Genomic DNA, 16225 nt, shown 5'->3' with positions numbered 1-16225 from the left:
TATGTCTCATTCCAAATTATGACAATTTTGTGATTTAAATATACTGTTAGTGTCAAGTATCATATGGTGTCATTAGTGTCACATTATTAGTGTCTAATAAGCATTACAAATAGTAGAGTCACATATTTTAAAATCTTTGAAAATTAAAGTTTGTGAATATTGTAAAAAAAAAAAAAGAAATCCATGACATGGCTGTCAGCCCACCATTAGGGAGACTGACGCAGGAGGATGACAAATTTCATTTCAGCCTGGTTTACATAATGAGACATACTCCTATGAAGAAAATATGTACATATTTAACATATAGAATTAGACACAGATCAGCAAGTGGTTCTCTTTCCAGTTAAACCAATAAATAAGCCTACATGGGGAACTGTATTCAGGTTCACCTGCACACACACCTAGACATAGGCACACACCCAGTTAAGAAATAAGCTTTTTAAAAATAGATTAATTTCTTCTTTCTGTTTAGAAATATTTAAGATGTTTTTATTTTTATTTTTTGTTTTTCATTTATATTTATGTGTGTGAGTCTTCATGACCTTATAGAAACTGTGCGAGTCCAGGAACTAGAAGAGGGTATTAGATCTCTTGGCACCCAAGCAACAGGTGGTTATGAGCTGTCAGGTAGGTAGGTTCTGAGAGCTGAACTTTAGTCCTTTGCAACAATGAGTAGCTTAATCCTCAAGCTATCTCTCCAGCCCTATCTCTGAATATGTTTCACAATATTAAAAAAGTTATGTACATATATGAAATGTATATGCTAGAATCCAGAGACACTCTACTCTGTTTTTGAATAAACATGAAACACCCTATGCCTGGTTTTCAATGATAACAAACTTACTAGTTGTAAGGATAATAAAGAATACCATATACCATGTCAGAAATGTTTGGTGATTGATACAAACCTGCCCATTCTTGTGGTTAGGCATTTGCAAATACAACACGGTCAAGAAGGTATTGGTTTAGGAGTGCTATAAATGTTGGCATGCAATGCAACACAATCCTACAAGTCTTTAAAATAACAGGCTTTAAAGCAGAGAGAAAGTCGACATCTATTTCCATTATATAAAGCTCAATGGGTAAATGAAGGTGGCTGAATTGGTTCTGACCTTTTAATCATCACTTGGCATTTTCTTTGGGTATCCTCAGTGTTACCTGGAGGTATGTGGTGTTACCTGGAAGTATGTGGTTGACAGAGCGAAGGAAGAGGACAGAAAGCCTGTTTGGGAATCAGTCCTGTTAAACTGTCTGGACTCTTCTTCAGGAATCCTCATAGTAGTAGAAGATTATTTAAATCAGTGACATAAACACTTATGATTGGGTGCATCACTGTGGAACTTTTAACTCTAAGTCTGTCCTGTGCATTTCTAAAGTTCACCATTGAAGCTGAGCACCTGGCATAGCAAGCTTGACCTCAGAAGTCCCCAACACTATTTTTTTCCCCATGTAGTAGATAAATGAGGAGACATTTCATATACACAAACTCTGTTTTCCTGTGCTTGGAGACAAAGTGCTCAGGTTGACCACAGAGGTAGAATACTACAGAAGACTCTTTGAGCAATGTAGCTGAACTGCACAGACAAATGTTCACCAATAAACATCATTTCAAATAAAGATTTGGCATCAAAAATGTAAAATAATTACACAGTATACAGCCACAGCTCATCCCAGCACCAGGAAAAACACACTAGATACTAGTCCACTTGCTTTCCATTTAGACTGACTCTGTATCTATAGAATCAGTCAACCACAGATCAGAAATACTTTTGTGTCTTCATTGAATATTTAAAAACATTTTCTTCATTATTATGCCCTAAACAATGCAGCAAGACACCTGTCACTTTATCTTTATGTTATGAGCCATCCTGAAACTCAGAGGTTATACACTAATATTATCCATATTAGGACCTTGAGCATGTGAATTCTAAGCCTTGTTGGATAGGTATCCATTGTGTCTAATGAGGAAACACTACTTTATAGACAGTAAAACGTGCTTATGAATCATGACCTAATTCTGGTACTTTCTAGGGATGTTCCAGCATATAGTGGTAGTTCTGAATGTTCAGCATAGTGGTAAGCCAAGGAGATCTTTTAAGGTGAGGTGTTTGAGAGCAGTGAAACAAACTAGTAGAAGTCAAATTACAGGTTATAAGCTGATGGCCAATGCTCTGCTTGAGACAGCTTTCCAGATTGTTCTGTGTGTTCTGCTTGAGACAGCTTTTTCTTGCTATTCTAAAAATTCTCTGGATAGCTCATTGCTTACATATCAAAAGCCCAATCTTTTATTTACATATCAATTCAGTCATTGCCTCAGGTTCCCTTTGATTATCAGATGCATCAGCATCACATAACCCCAGCCCCTTGATTCTTAGAAGGAGATAGTAAGCACGTTTTTTTAAAAAACATTATACAAGAATCCAGAGATCTGCCTGCTTTTGTTGAGCACAGACAATAACCTAGGTTTGTGGGACCCTGACACAAAATTACCATTCCTAAAATGCCTGAGCCTGGACCTAAATTTCCTCTGTCCCTGGGTGACCAGGAAGCTGCCTGCCTTTATAAGCACAAATAAAACCTTAGCTGGGTGAGATCTTGCCCTGTAATCACCACTCCCTAAATCTCTTAATCTCCTTCCTTAGTATCTTTCTGACAAGCTGGCTTTATAGTGCAGCTTCCTCTGTTCTCTTAGAACTGTGAACTTCCTTATACAGTTCATATTGTATCCTTACATTTTGCATAGTTGAGAAATTCTATATTTTTGATCTCATGTTTCTATAGTTCTTTCCCACAGCCTTAAGGACTGTCCTAAAGGTCTCAGCATTTACCATTTTGCTAAGAAGTTAGACCCTCCTTCACCTCCCAGACTTGTGCTCTCTGTGCTTATCATGGATTTATTAGCAGAGAGAACATTCCTTGAAGTAGAAACATGAAAATATGTACATTACTACACAAACAAGCCTTATGCCCACAGCAACCACCAACACTTGTGGAGGCCCACGTCCTGCTGACTCTGTTCCAGAGACAGGAACCATGTCATGCTATCTCTTGTATGGACAAGATAGACTTGGCAGAGTTAGAACTGAAGTTCTACGGTACAGTGGTGCTGTGTCCCAAGCCTTGCTGAGTGTATCTCCAGTCTTTCTGATTCTTAGGTTCTTTATGACATGAGCATTGCTCCCCCCTTACAATTAAAACCACATTACAACAGTAGCAATAGAAGATGCCACTACCCAGGTGGCTGAGCTGACAATTAGAGAGCAGAGAGGCATTTTAAACAGTTCTGAGAGACTGACCACATCTACTTTAAAAAAAAATGTTACTTTAGTAAACTCTCACTTTATTATATTATTCCAGTATCTTTGACACTCATCAATCTCATAGAAATCTTCCTTACTATGATGGGAAAGGGTTCCTAGGGTGACTCCTACAGGTAGACTGTGGGAAAGTAGTCTACTTTCAGACATGATAAGCAGCAAGTTACTTCAGCTATTATACTTCTACCCCCCCTTTTCTATTTATGATTCATAATGATCAAGGTCCTGAGAAAATGAATTGAGAGGTCAGATCACATATTCTGCATCCATCATTAATGAAGACAAGAAATGTCAAATCCTTTCAAATACTTTCATTCTTTCTTTTCAAAATAGAGTGGTCCTGTTTTGCCCAAATAATTTTAAGATGTGAAGGAAAGTAACAACCAACCTCTACTTGAAGCATCTCAGGAGACTGTCAGTGATCTGATTTAAAAACTAGTGTGATAGTGCCATGGGACATTTGATCCCTTGGTTTCAAAGGATATTTCTCTCTTCTTTCTCTTCTCTAGGCTAACAGGCATGAACCTCCCATCCCCTGTGATCAGCAGCAAGAACTGGCTCCGTCTACACTTTACATCTGACAGCAATCACCGGCGTAAAGGATTCAATGCTCAGTTCCAAGGTAAGAAAGCATTAACTGAATACATGAAAAATAAATAAGTGACATGTAACATCTTGGTCCTTCTTCACCCTGAGATTTTGTAATATTACCAAAGAGAGAAAAAGAAACTTATTTTTAAAAATGCTCCCATTTATGTAGAAGCAATCAACTTTGGAAGGTGTGTAGGAATGATGGGCCAACACTAGTTAATAATCCTTAGACTTCTGACAGTCACAGTAACTGACTTTACTGAGGCACAATCAAGCATTAGTTAATAAATTAAATTACCATTCACTGTACTCACCTTCACCATAACAAATAAACATTCACTGCAGTTTATGTTATTACAGGCTTAGAGTAGGTGAGTACACGGTTTATACTTAAAAACTCAAATGGAACTTGACACAATATTTAGTCCTAAAACATCCTTATACTTGAAAAACCAAGCTATCTGATTTAGTAATTTACATGTCATGAGCTTCAGAATAAAGATAATATTATTTAGCCAAACATAGCTGTCTATAGCAGTGTAATTCTGAAATATTCTGTTTGCATCTGGTTTCTCCTATCCTTAATGCCTGATCCTGCACATTTCTAATTATCACTAATGTTTATTAATACTGCAGAAAGGGATTCCATTGATACGTGGCCAACAGAAAACCAGTCTACTTACAAAAATTTAACATATTCTAAATTCTGGATGGAGAGGAAGCTCACAAGGCCCCAACCCTTCCCTGCTGAGAAGGGTCCTGGGTCCTGATAGACTCAGGGAGAGGTAAAGTCACTATATCTGTGTCTGTGTGCCCACTGGTGAGTGCCAGTAGATAATTTCTATCCCACAATATCACACAGCCTTGTTTCAACTCTAAGTTACAAACAAAAATAAAAGCTAGGCAGGATGAGAGGAATTGAAAAGGAACTTGATTGAAAATGAATTTTATGAGTGTATGGATATGTCAAATAGTAAATTCAATAATTAAAAATAAAACACTACAAATGGAATCCCTACACTCTCCCCATACCTGAGCTTCAGAATGTGGCTCCAAACAAGGCTACGTTCACTCAGTTTGCAAAGCACAGTGTGGTGGTTTAGTATGCTTGGCCCAACAGTGGCACTGTTGGGAGGTGTGTCCTTGTTGGAGGAAGTATATGAATCACTGTAGGAGTAGGCTTTGAGACCTTTCTCCTAGCTGCTTCCCAGACAGTCTTTTCCGGTTTGTCTTCAGAACAAGATATAGAGCTTCTAGCTCCTCTAGTGCCATGTCTGGCTGAACACTGTGATGATGATAATGGACTGAACCTCTAAACCTGTGAGCCAGTCCCAGTTAAATGTTGTCCTTTATAAGAGTTACCTTGGTCATGGTATCTCTTCAGCAATGGAAACTGTAACTCAGACACACAGGAAGTTAAATGTGTAGTACTGTGTTTCTGTTCCTTAGTCACATAGAATAAGGATATTTGTAGGGTATGAAATCTGGATGGTGTAGAGTTAAGCACAGGGCTAGGGCTTATCACTGACTGACCAGGACTTAGGCAGTGTGGAGACACAGAAATTACCTGACTTTTAATCTAGGGGTATCTTCCTTCACCGTTATAAATTTTGGTCCTCACTTGGATCATGTATCATCGGCCTACTTTCCCATATAGTGTTATAGGTCCTTGTCTTTACTCTCAGGTTGCAGTCTTCTATCCTAGACTTCTACAGTACGAGTATCCTATGGTTCCACATATTCTGGGTCACAGGCAAAACCAAATACTTTATTGTAGACAGAAATACTTCTGATGGACTGTCTTTAAGATAACTTATCTTTTACCAGTTGCTGTGATGCAGTACATGGGAAGGACCTGGTAGCAGGAGGAGACTGTGTCCAATGGACACAGAGTTGATAGACTGAAGAAGAGGATACTAGGTCTGGTGGGGAATATCTCTGAAGCTTCTATGTGTTCATCCATATCAATGGAGGGACCTGACTCTGAGATAAAGCAGCCACATTTGGTCCTTAAAACTCTTCTAGGCTGTTCATATAGGGTGGTGGTTTGTAGCCTGTGGAGTGCTGAACAAAGAACCTTTTCTTAAAGCTTTTGTTATATTCTCAGCAGAGGAAATGTTTGCAGTATCATCCCTCAAATCTCATTATTTGTGTGATAGGAATAAATGTAGCAAGTATAATATGTGGCTTGAAACAGACTAGGGGAAAATCAAATATATACAATTTTAAAATTATAAAATTGTAAGCTACATTTCTGAAATTTGCAAATATATAAATTATAAAGTAATCCCAATATGTATTGCATGTAATTCAAGCTGATTAAATATAATTTGTACCAAAGTCTAAAAGAGTCTCCAAATAATACCAGTGTATCAGACCACATAGCCCTGGCTGAATAGCAGTATATAGAAACCTTGTCCATAAATTCAGATCCAATGCATTGTGGATAGATGAAGCTACCTCCTTGTTTATGAGCTCACAGGCTTCTTTGACTAGGGCATTATTCTCAGACCACTCTTATAGCAGGTCTCCCACAAAGGTTGGGCCCAGACTCTATGTCTCCTATCTAAAAAGGACATTGACCTAACAGAGCCATCACCAATGACATCAGAAAATTCTGAACTGGGCCACAACTAATGTAGGATATTTTCTCCAGAGGGCAGAACCATCATCAGTGTAAGGAAACTTCAGGGAGAGGTAGATTGGTGGTTGTAGAATAAACCCATAAATGCCAGAGATCAGGACATATGACATTAGCTTAGGATACCATCTTCTCTGAGTCCTCACCAGCCACCCAATACCATGTTCTGGCTGAAGTTAGTCTCAGATCACTAGTGAGAAGCCCATATTAATTAAATAGTTACTTAGGGAAAGATGTTCTACATTAGTCCTTTTCCCTCTGCTTCGTTTGAATACCAAAGAACTCCCATTTCTATTTTCTTTTTAAAATGTAACACAATAAGGGGGATTATCCACACAGTTGGTCAATAATCATAGCTCTCAAAATGCATGGAAATTCTTATACCCTACTTTATAAATACTCCTTTGTCACGGGTTTAGGGTTGTGGATGTTTTCTCTACTTTTTTGATGGAGAAAGAGAACAACAACAAAAAAAATACCTTTAGCAGTTAAAGAAATATTCATACCTGAGCATGATGGAACATTCTTAAAGGCCAGGAAACTAGAATGGAATCCATGGGGTTGGAAAAAAAGCAGACTTTACGGGAGAGTTGTGTGAAAGACACTAGAGCAAAGTAACTAGGGAGGAAAGGCAGATGTGAGGGATGAGGCTAGGGAGGGATTGACAAAAATTAAACATGTTTGGAAATTCACGTGGAGACCTATGACCTCCTAAGCCCATTTAAAACATAAAATAACCTTAAAAGCTACATTTATAGGTTTACCACATTGCTGAGCTTTGTGGTAGTTACACTTGTCACTTGCATGTCACACCTACATGGAGATCCTTGAGAATTAAGAGACACAGGATCTTCTGGAAGCCCTCTGTGGCTTCCCCCTGCCATTCACATTCCAGTGATCTTCTTCAGTGGATGATTGCTGTGTTTTCCCAAAGGAGATAGTTTCACAGATACAAAATCAAGGAAAATATTCTTCTAATTTTGCAACTTGTCTTAGCTAAGTAAGCAGCAGTTGGCTAAGTAACCTTGAGATATTCCTTCTCATCTTCTCTTGTGGGTTTTAACCATCATTTCCCAGTTCCTCCTTTGTGATGTCATCTGGCTTTTCCTTTGCCCTTCCCTCCTCACCCCACCATCCTGTCATGCCAAAAGCAGAGATAAGGATGATTGGCAAAGCAGGTAGCCCCCAAGGCTGCTCTTTTGAATGTACACTCACTTTTAAGATAGTACTATGAAAAGAAGCACTGTAGAGTCAGCAGGACCCCTCTGATAGATCTGCAGTATCTGTGCATGTATTGGCCTCATAGTATATGACAGATTTATGTAGGATATATTATTTCTCTCAAGCAGCTGAAAATGAAGCCCATTCTTTATATGTTGCCTTCACCATTAATTATAATTAAACAGGGACCTTGTTAGCCCCATCCATCATCTGGGCGTTTTTGATGTCTACAAGATGAATTTTTAAAAAACATATTAATCTTGAACCTTGAAAGCCTGTGTCCTGAGTAAGCTTCTCTGAGTTGGGCTCCAGTTCTCAATATATTCACCTGGCTATCAATAAAATCTTGGTTTTCACAAGATGCAACCCCCATTGATTTCTGTAATGAATAAATCATTGTGAAAGAAAGTGTTTGTAATAAAGTTCCTATTTAAGTAAGGAACACCCTGTCTCATAAATCAAGAGAAAATCGGATGGCAGCTTTAAAGCTTGTGTTGACACAAATAATTAGCTTGCTTTTTAGGTTATGGCTCTATATAAGCATTGATTTTCCTTTTATTTAAAACACAGACCTTTATATAAAATGGGGACTCCCATGTTATTAAAAATGCATTTGGGAAATTGAAAATTCATGTGCCCAGATTTATAAATCCTATGTGTTGCCCATTCCTCCACAGGCACAGGCCTAGTGTCAACACATGTATGCCCCTCTCTCCAGAGAACACTCAGTCTGCAGAAATGTAAGGAGCATTAGGCAGGACCTAGAGGTGCTTGCCTGACATTCTCTAAAGTTATGAAGGCAATCAAAGGCTCAGATCCATCAAGTGACCTTGGGCCACTGACCTGCAGAAGGAAGCAGGCTGCTGGGGTGGTCTAGAGCTAAACACACAGGTGGGAATTTCCTATTTACTACCTAGGTGTTTCTACATAAATGGGATGCCAGGGAAAGTATTTTCCAATACAAATAACCTAGCTAAAGGTAATCCCATTCCGTTAATTTACCCTGAAAAACCTACCTTTTATAAAAGAAATATATTGATAAACAAAAATTCACTAAAATTAGACACACTTAACTACCCCCCTGTCCCCCAGAATATACGTCTTCGAGCAGAAGACTTAGACAACTGACAACTCCACCAACATCTCCAAATCTTGACTGTTTTTGTGACATACATATTATTAGCCAATGTCCCTCTTACCAGTGTGTCTTGTTCATTATGTCAGCTGGCTTTGGCCAGTTGCACAGCAGACAGCACCCTCTATCCTTTTAATTCTCTGGGTCAGGTCAGGGTCCTGTAGCACTGGTCCATATATTCAAGAAACACTTACTTCAAGGCAGGGCTACCTGGCTTTGCTGGAGTGATAGGTCACTGTGAGAGGAGTAACCAGTGCCATGAAGTCAGAATGAAATTCACTGTCTCACATAGACATGAGCCAGGAGTCCAGAGGGTAATACGACATAGAATGCATGGCACAACCAAACATTCAATAAGGATGTAAGTAAGTGAATTTGTTTACACAGGCAGCCTGGTTCCATTGCAACAATCAGTGTTATTCAAACTTTCATTTTGCCTATCATTAAGAAGTCCTTAACCACAGATTTTTCCAGAAAGTGCCCCCTGCCAGGTCCCCCATTCTGCAAGTCTTGATGCTTCCACCCATTTAAGCAGCTGTCTCCCTGTGTTTATTCTTGACCATTAGGTGACATCACAAGTCATTTGCGAACCCAAGAAGTTAAGCCCAGCAAATTGAGAAGTGCAGATGCCTGTCTGCTGAGCCCAGCTTCAGTGCCCAGAACCCTGTATTATAGCTCAGCTTGTGTGTAGAGGTTGTCAAAGATCTAGCATACATGGTAATAATACCCATTGGCAAACACCTCAAGTGCCTCACCTCAGAGGCTCTGGGGTTTCCAACAGAAAGTCTCTGACATATCTACATTGAACTCCTTATAGTGCAAATCCTAGACGAGCAGCTAGTTTTGGACCTGGACAGCAATCATGTAGCATGCAAACATAACACTGTCTCTGGATACTTGTGTCATCCCTGTTTGGGCATCAAACTCCATATTTTAGCTCCATGAAATATTCAAATATTCTTTGAGGTTTTCTTTTTCTTCCTAAGTGTTAAAAAAAAACATTTCCTATTTAGATATTCTCATATATAAGGTTCTCTCTCTCTCTCTCTCTCTCTCTCTCTCTCTCTCTCTCTCTCTCTCTCTCTCTGTGTGTGTGTGTGTGTGTGTGTGTGTGTGTGTGTGTTTGTGTCCGTCTGTCTGTTCCTGTCTCTCTTTCTCTTTCTCATATATATCCCCTAGGGACAAGGACCAAATTAGACCAGGCCAGGCAGGTTTCAATGGAGAAATCATGAGTGGGAGGCTAGGAGGATGGTATTGCAGAACAGGCTTGGGTTTGTGGCCAGAGTTCTCAACCTAGAGCCTCAAGTTCATGGTTTCACCCTGAGCACCTTGTAAAAGAGGGGCAAAGAGAAAGCAGGTTGACCCTGTATTTCAGTCAACAAAACCTGTTTCCCATTCTGTTAGATTCATAGTTCTCAACACAGGCCTACAACCCTGCTCAACACCAATGTCTCTCCCCAGTGTGGGAGTCACTGGTGTATATCACTACACTGTTCTCTAAGATGTGGATTTCCTGTCCATCTTCCTCATGATGTGGTTCTAGAGTCAATTCCTCCTTACCTGCTGCCAGGAGGGAACACCTTCATGTGCTCCCTGTTTTATTATTGTTTTAGTGTCCACTGCATCCACTTAGTGCTCAATCTGCCAGTATGACCACAGGCATGGAGCCATCTACTAGAACATAGGTGGCCTCTCATGGGCCACATTCCTAGAGTAAACAGACCATCCCTCTCCCAGAAGCCATTGGCTGCTAGAGGTGGGCATGCATGACTCTGTCCCTCGTCCACACTGGGATTCTGAGTGACTTTATCTTGTGCAAGTCTGTGCATGCAGTCCCAACCTCTATCAGTTCCTGTGTGTAGGGGTACTGTCATATCCTGCAAATTCTCTTTTGCTACAGACATCTGCTTCTTCTTTTTTTTTTTTTTAATTTTCAAAAAAAGTCCAGACATAGGAAGTGAAGTAAAAACTATACTGGGAAAAAATATTTTTAAAAGGCAGGTGCTGTTGAGAACTAAATCAATGTAACACTTAAATATTTAAATTCAATGGAAGGAATTCCTGATTGGCACTTCTCACTCCTCGAAAGGGAGCAGTGGCTAAGAGATGGTACAATAGTTTTGTCATGATAACCTTTATTTGGATCACCAGAACACACATAAGGCCAGATCTTAATGCTACATGGTGAGATGGGAGACTGAGATACAATCTCATGGCCTTGCTGGGTATATGTAGTGGCAAACAATACAAGACATCATTTTTAACATGGTGGAAAGTGAGGCCTGAGGCTTAAGATTGTCTTGGGACAATCTCATGTACACCAACACTCACACAGAGATACATCCACTGTGAAGCATGATGCAAATGGTTGTATTTGTCACATACTCCTTTGCATTCCAGGGCTTTGTATCTGACACCCAAGAGAACCAGAGTGACTTTTAATTACAGGCATCTTAACATAGAACAGAAGTCTGGCATCTGTTTGTCTGTAACTTTTAGACACAATGAAACAGTTCATAAAGATGAATGTAACCATTATCCATCTACCTTGGAGATACTCAGCTTCCTCACTGAAGGTCTCTTATGGGAAACAGACTGAGGAAGTGCCTCAGTGGCTAAATCCCTCAATGCTGCAAGCCTGTAGACCAGAATTCAGATCACAGGGCAGGCATAAGAGCCAGGCCAGTGCAGCATCCTCCTGTGGTTCTAGCACTTGGGAAGCAGAGACATCAGGAGATCTATTCGGCTGGGTGGCTGTCCAGACTAGCTCAGTTAGCAAGCTCAGGTTAAGCAAGACACCCTGCCTCAGTAAATACAAGTAGAAAGCCATCCAAGAAAATACCCACTGTCATGCTGGGGCCTCCACACATGAAAGCACAGGTACATATGCACTCATGTACGCACATGTGCAACCCCCATAACACACAAAAGCACCCAAAAATGTCTATACTAGTTGTTAATAAGAAACTTAATTTTTAAGTTATTTTTTATTAACTTCCAAGATTACTGGTCTCATTATGACATTTTGCACATGTGTAATGTTTTTTTCTCTACAAATAATCCTTACCTGTTCTCTCTGTCTCTGTCTCTGTCTCTGTCTCTCTCTCTCTCTCTCTCACACACACACACACACACACACACACACACACACACACACACACAATCATGTTTTCTCTCTTTCCCCCATCAGCCTCTTCCAATTCTTCCTCCTTCCAACCTATTCCTCTCCTCATTTCTCCTACGCAGGCCCATTGTTGGTCCCACCTAAGAACAACCATGTGGTACTTGTCTGTATCTTGCTTATTTCATTTAATGTGATTACCTCTGAGCCCACCCATTCTCTAGTAAATGGCAGTTTGATGGTTCTCTGTGGTAAATGAACTCCACTATTTCTGTATATAGCATATTATATGTCGATGCACTAGTTGATAGGGTTTCAGGCAGTTTCCATACTCTGAATACTAGAAATAGTGGGGCAATAAACATGGCAGTCACATGTCTCCAGTGCACATCCACTTAGAGTCCTTGGAGTATCCACCCAGGAGTGTTATAATTGGGCCTATCCATAGATCTCAGCTGGATGTTCAAGGCAGAAAGCCTATAGTTTCATATGTTTGTACAGTTTTCTTCTCAGTATTAAAGGCTATTAACTAGCTATTGGGTAGTTAGAGCTTAGATAGCAGGTGTTGAAATTTACAGAAAAGGGAGGGGTCTTCCTGGATGCTCAGCTCTTCCTCTGCTCCTAGGAAGAATGACTACTGCAGGCTTTGTTCTTCTGAACCTGAGTCAGGTTCTGCAGATGGTGAACACGAACTTTATTCATATCAAATTTAAAGTCATGTTCAAAAAATCTTAGCTTAAAAAAAACACCTCTGGGAAGCACATGTAATAAATCCTATCTGTAACAAGAACATTTCTACACAACCGCACAGCCTGTTAAGCTTGCTCTAATGGCTGAACCCTAACACTTTATTATGATGAATCAAAGATGTTAATGCTTCTTTGAATTTTGATATCTCTGAAAGGAGAAGATTTACTTAGCAGAGTCTCCTTTGGCCTCGTGATACATAAAATAACTCACATCTTACAGTCAGGAGTGCTAGGGTGATTGGAGACAATTTTCTTCCTCCCCCAAAAAAGTCTTTTGTTTGTTTTTTTGCCAGTTCTTCAGCCACCATCCCAGCAATGCCATAGGGCACTGACAGTACATAAATGTTAGCAAAGGCATTTATGGAAAAGTAGAATAAAGCAAGAAGAAAATGTCAGGATTTGCTAGAGAGATGGCTAGTTGTTTAAGAGCACATGTTGCTCTTCTACAGGATCTATTCCCAGGGCCCACATGCTGGCTCACGATGGTGTGTATATTTAGTCCCAGGGGATCTGAAGCCATCTTCTGGACTCTGAGGATGCTTTATGAATCAGTTCATATATATATGTATATATATACATATATATGCAAAACACTCACATACATAAAATAAAAATAAGCTTTTAAGGAGGAAAGAAAATATAGTTGGGTGTGGTGGTGCACTTCTTTAATCTAAGCACTCAGGAGGCAGAGGCTGACAGATCTCTGTGAATTTGAGGCCAGCCTGGTCTACAGAGTGAGTTCCAAAACAGCTAAGACTACATAAAAAGACCTTGTCAAAAATAAAGGAAGGAAGAAAGAAAGAAAGGAAAGAAGGAAGGAAGGAAAGAAGGAAGGAAATAATTTAAAGATATTTGTGGTATGTGGTTTTACACAATCCCAGGAATTGAGAGAATGGGGCAGGAGGATAATCAGGAGTTCAAGACTAACTCAAGTATATGGTGAGTTTGAGACCAACCTCAGTTATAGAATAAAACAAAGTATCAGAAAAGGGTTGCACTAAACATTTAAACATATATAAATATGAGCCTAGAGATAGGACTCAAGGGGTTAGAGCACATACTGCTATTGCAAAGGACCAGAGATGTTCCCAGTGCCCTGGCTGATGGTTTAAAATCACCTGGAACTTCAGGTCCAGGACCATTTGACACGTTTGGCCTCCTCAGATGTCTTCCTTCATGCCTATATACCTTCTCTCAGACACACACACACACACACACACACACACACACACACACACACACACACACCACACATAATGCTAAACTATGCTACACTATGTTTGACATGAGTTAAAGTTAATATTAAAGTTAATACTATGTATTATGATGATAAAAGAAAATAAAACTTTAATAGCTATAAGACTTGGCTATTGCCTCTAAATACTAGCAAATCGATCATTCTGAAGAATGTTGACAATCTATTTGGCGGAAACCTGAGCCCTCACATGCAGAGTCACAAAGTCACCACCTCTAAGAATGCACAGCATCTCAAGACAGGCAGAGATGCCAAGACTGAGAGCAGTATCTTCCTGAGAAAGCTGTGCCATGGCACACTAGGGTGTAAGCAAACTATAGGCCAATATGGAACCATACTTAGCATATATCTATACCAGGCACAGACACACTGCATGCATGCATACCTTCATAAATACACATTCCAAGTAGGGATGAGGAATATACTCACACATCACACATATCCCAAGGTACACAAACACACTGACCACAACCACAGGCACATGTACCAACATCCTAGGCATATTCAAAGTCAAAGCTGGCAACTTACATAGATATATCAGCAATCTGCTTTAAGTAAACCTTTCTGTGTTTTCCCCCATTTTTCTAATCTTATTTTTTACATTTCACCTCAATACACTTTGCTATGAAGCTAATTGTAAGCTTAAAAATCTACATTTGTATTGGTGTCCCACTGGACCTGCCACTCTGCCATACCATAGCGAAGGTTAGCCAAAGGCTGACCACATTAGGGAGATTCACTTCCGGAAGTTTTCAGTACCACTGCCTTGCTTTATTTTCCTCCCAATGCTAGATGATGGGCAAATATGGTGTCACCAGTGAGCATTTGCAGAGAGTATCAGCAACTTCATGTCACTCCCCAAATTTGGAAGTTGGAATCTGAAAAGAGAGGGTTGTGATCCACTTTCCTGGGCTGTATGAAGAGATGGCCCAGTACCTTACAGTTTGGGGCAACACTGCAGTAGAGGCTTCAGGTAGCAGCACTTTGATCTGACATGGAACTGGCTCCATCTACCACTCTGTGAATAGAGGACCAAAGAAAAGCCAATAATTTTGCAGGGGATGGAAGACCTCACAGAAGGAGTGGAGTCTCACAGCCAACAAAACTGTCATTTAAATGTAATTTTGTAAAACTTTACTATTGAAATAATTTTAGTGTTTCCATTATTCTTCTAAGGTTCTGACATATGGCATTTTTTCCATAATGACAAATGAGACCCACAAAGAAAAAAATTACATTAGGAAATTAGGTCTGTGGGCAGCTATCTTGGCCACTTGAAAGAAGACTCCCCATTCTACATTAGCAAGAGCAACTTAGAGGCATTACACTAATCGGCTTATCTCTAAAAAGCCAGAAATCAATGCTTATTTCTTCAGATAGTTGTTGAATGTGATAAGGATACAATATGCAATTTTCGTTAGTGCAAGAACCCCATCCCTATATGGTTTCATGTAGAAATATAATATGTGGGTCCTATAGTTCTATCATTATTTTGTATAAATTAGCACCAACTCTCCAATCTGCTTATAGTAATTTATACTCTCTTTGAATCATTTAACTCTAAGTGCTGAGTGCCCTCCGTGGCAGATCCTGGGCAAAAATATCTGACAGAATTCTTCATGTATCACTTCACATGGACCAATGATCTACTACTGTCAGAGCACTTTCTATGCACCAAGCGGCTAGCACAGTTTCCACCCATCTCCTTCTATAGACACTCCACCCACCTCCTCCTATAGACCCTTGCCACTTTCCGGAGGACTCATGAGCTGTGACTACCTTTGCAAATGAGGGACTCAGGCAAGATCACACAGCTCTAGGAAATGAGGATGAGTATGAATCCCAGAAGCTACAGTATCGCCTCCTAGTGGCCTATGCAATCACTACTACATGATAAGATGAATGTGAATGCAGGGTACTAGAGCAGGCTGTTCTTCCATACACCACATCGCTCGGCACAGCTGTCCCTTGATCTGAGAGAGTAATTTCATGGAGGAAGAACTAGAGAGACTGAAGTTATCATTATTCAATAATACAAAAAGAATGTCCAAAATAGTAACAGCACCCAGAAATTAGAGGTAGTGTTATGAACACTGCTCATTCTTAAAGTTGGAGCACTACCACGGCCTGGGTTTTCTCGCGGGGTCCCTGTTCCGCGGGACACGGGATTCTGGCCAGGTGGGCACGGGATTCGG

The 16225-nt window shown here is 40.0% G+C and overlaps 1 protein-coding gene across 6 annotated transcripts in view; it reads left to right on the top strand.

Moving 5' to 3' along the window:
• The window catches only part of Csmd1 (CUB and Sushi multiple domains 1), a 1620113-nt gene that overhangs the window by 1017341 nt on the left and 586547 nt on the right, over window positions 1-16225 (top strand). For all 6 annotated transcript variants that reach the window (XM_031339198.1, XM_031339200.1, XM_031339199.1 and 3 more), the window contains one exon: window positions 3827-3939. In XM_031339198.1, coding sequence (XP_031195058.1) covers window positions 3827-3939 — 113 coding nt within the window. The remainder of the gene's footprint in view (window positions 1-3826; window positions 3940-16225) is intronic.

The sequence above is a fragment of the Mastomys coucha genome, unplaced genomic scaffold (assembly GCF_008632895.1).
Source record: "Mastomys coucha isolate ucsf_1 unplaced genomic scaffold, UCSF_Mcou_1 pScaffold22, whole genome shotgun sequence".
Classification (NCBI taxonomy): Eukaryota; Metazoa; Chordata; class Mammalia; order Rodentia; family Muridae; genus Mastomys; species Mastomys coucha.
The sequence above is the reverse complement of the archived record's forward strand: the minus strand, read 5'-3'. Positions and strand labels throughout refer to the sequence as shown.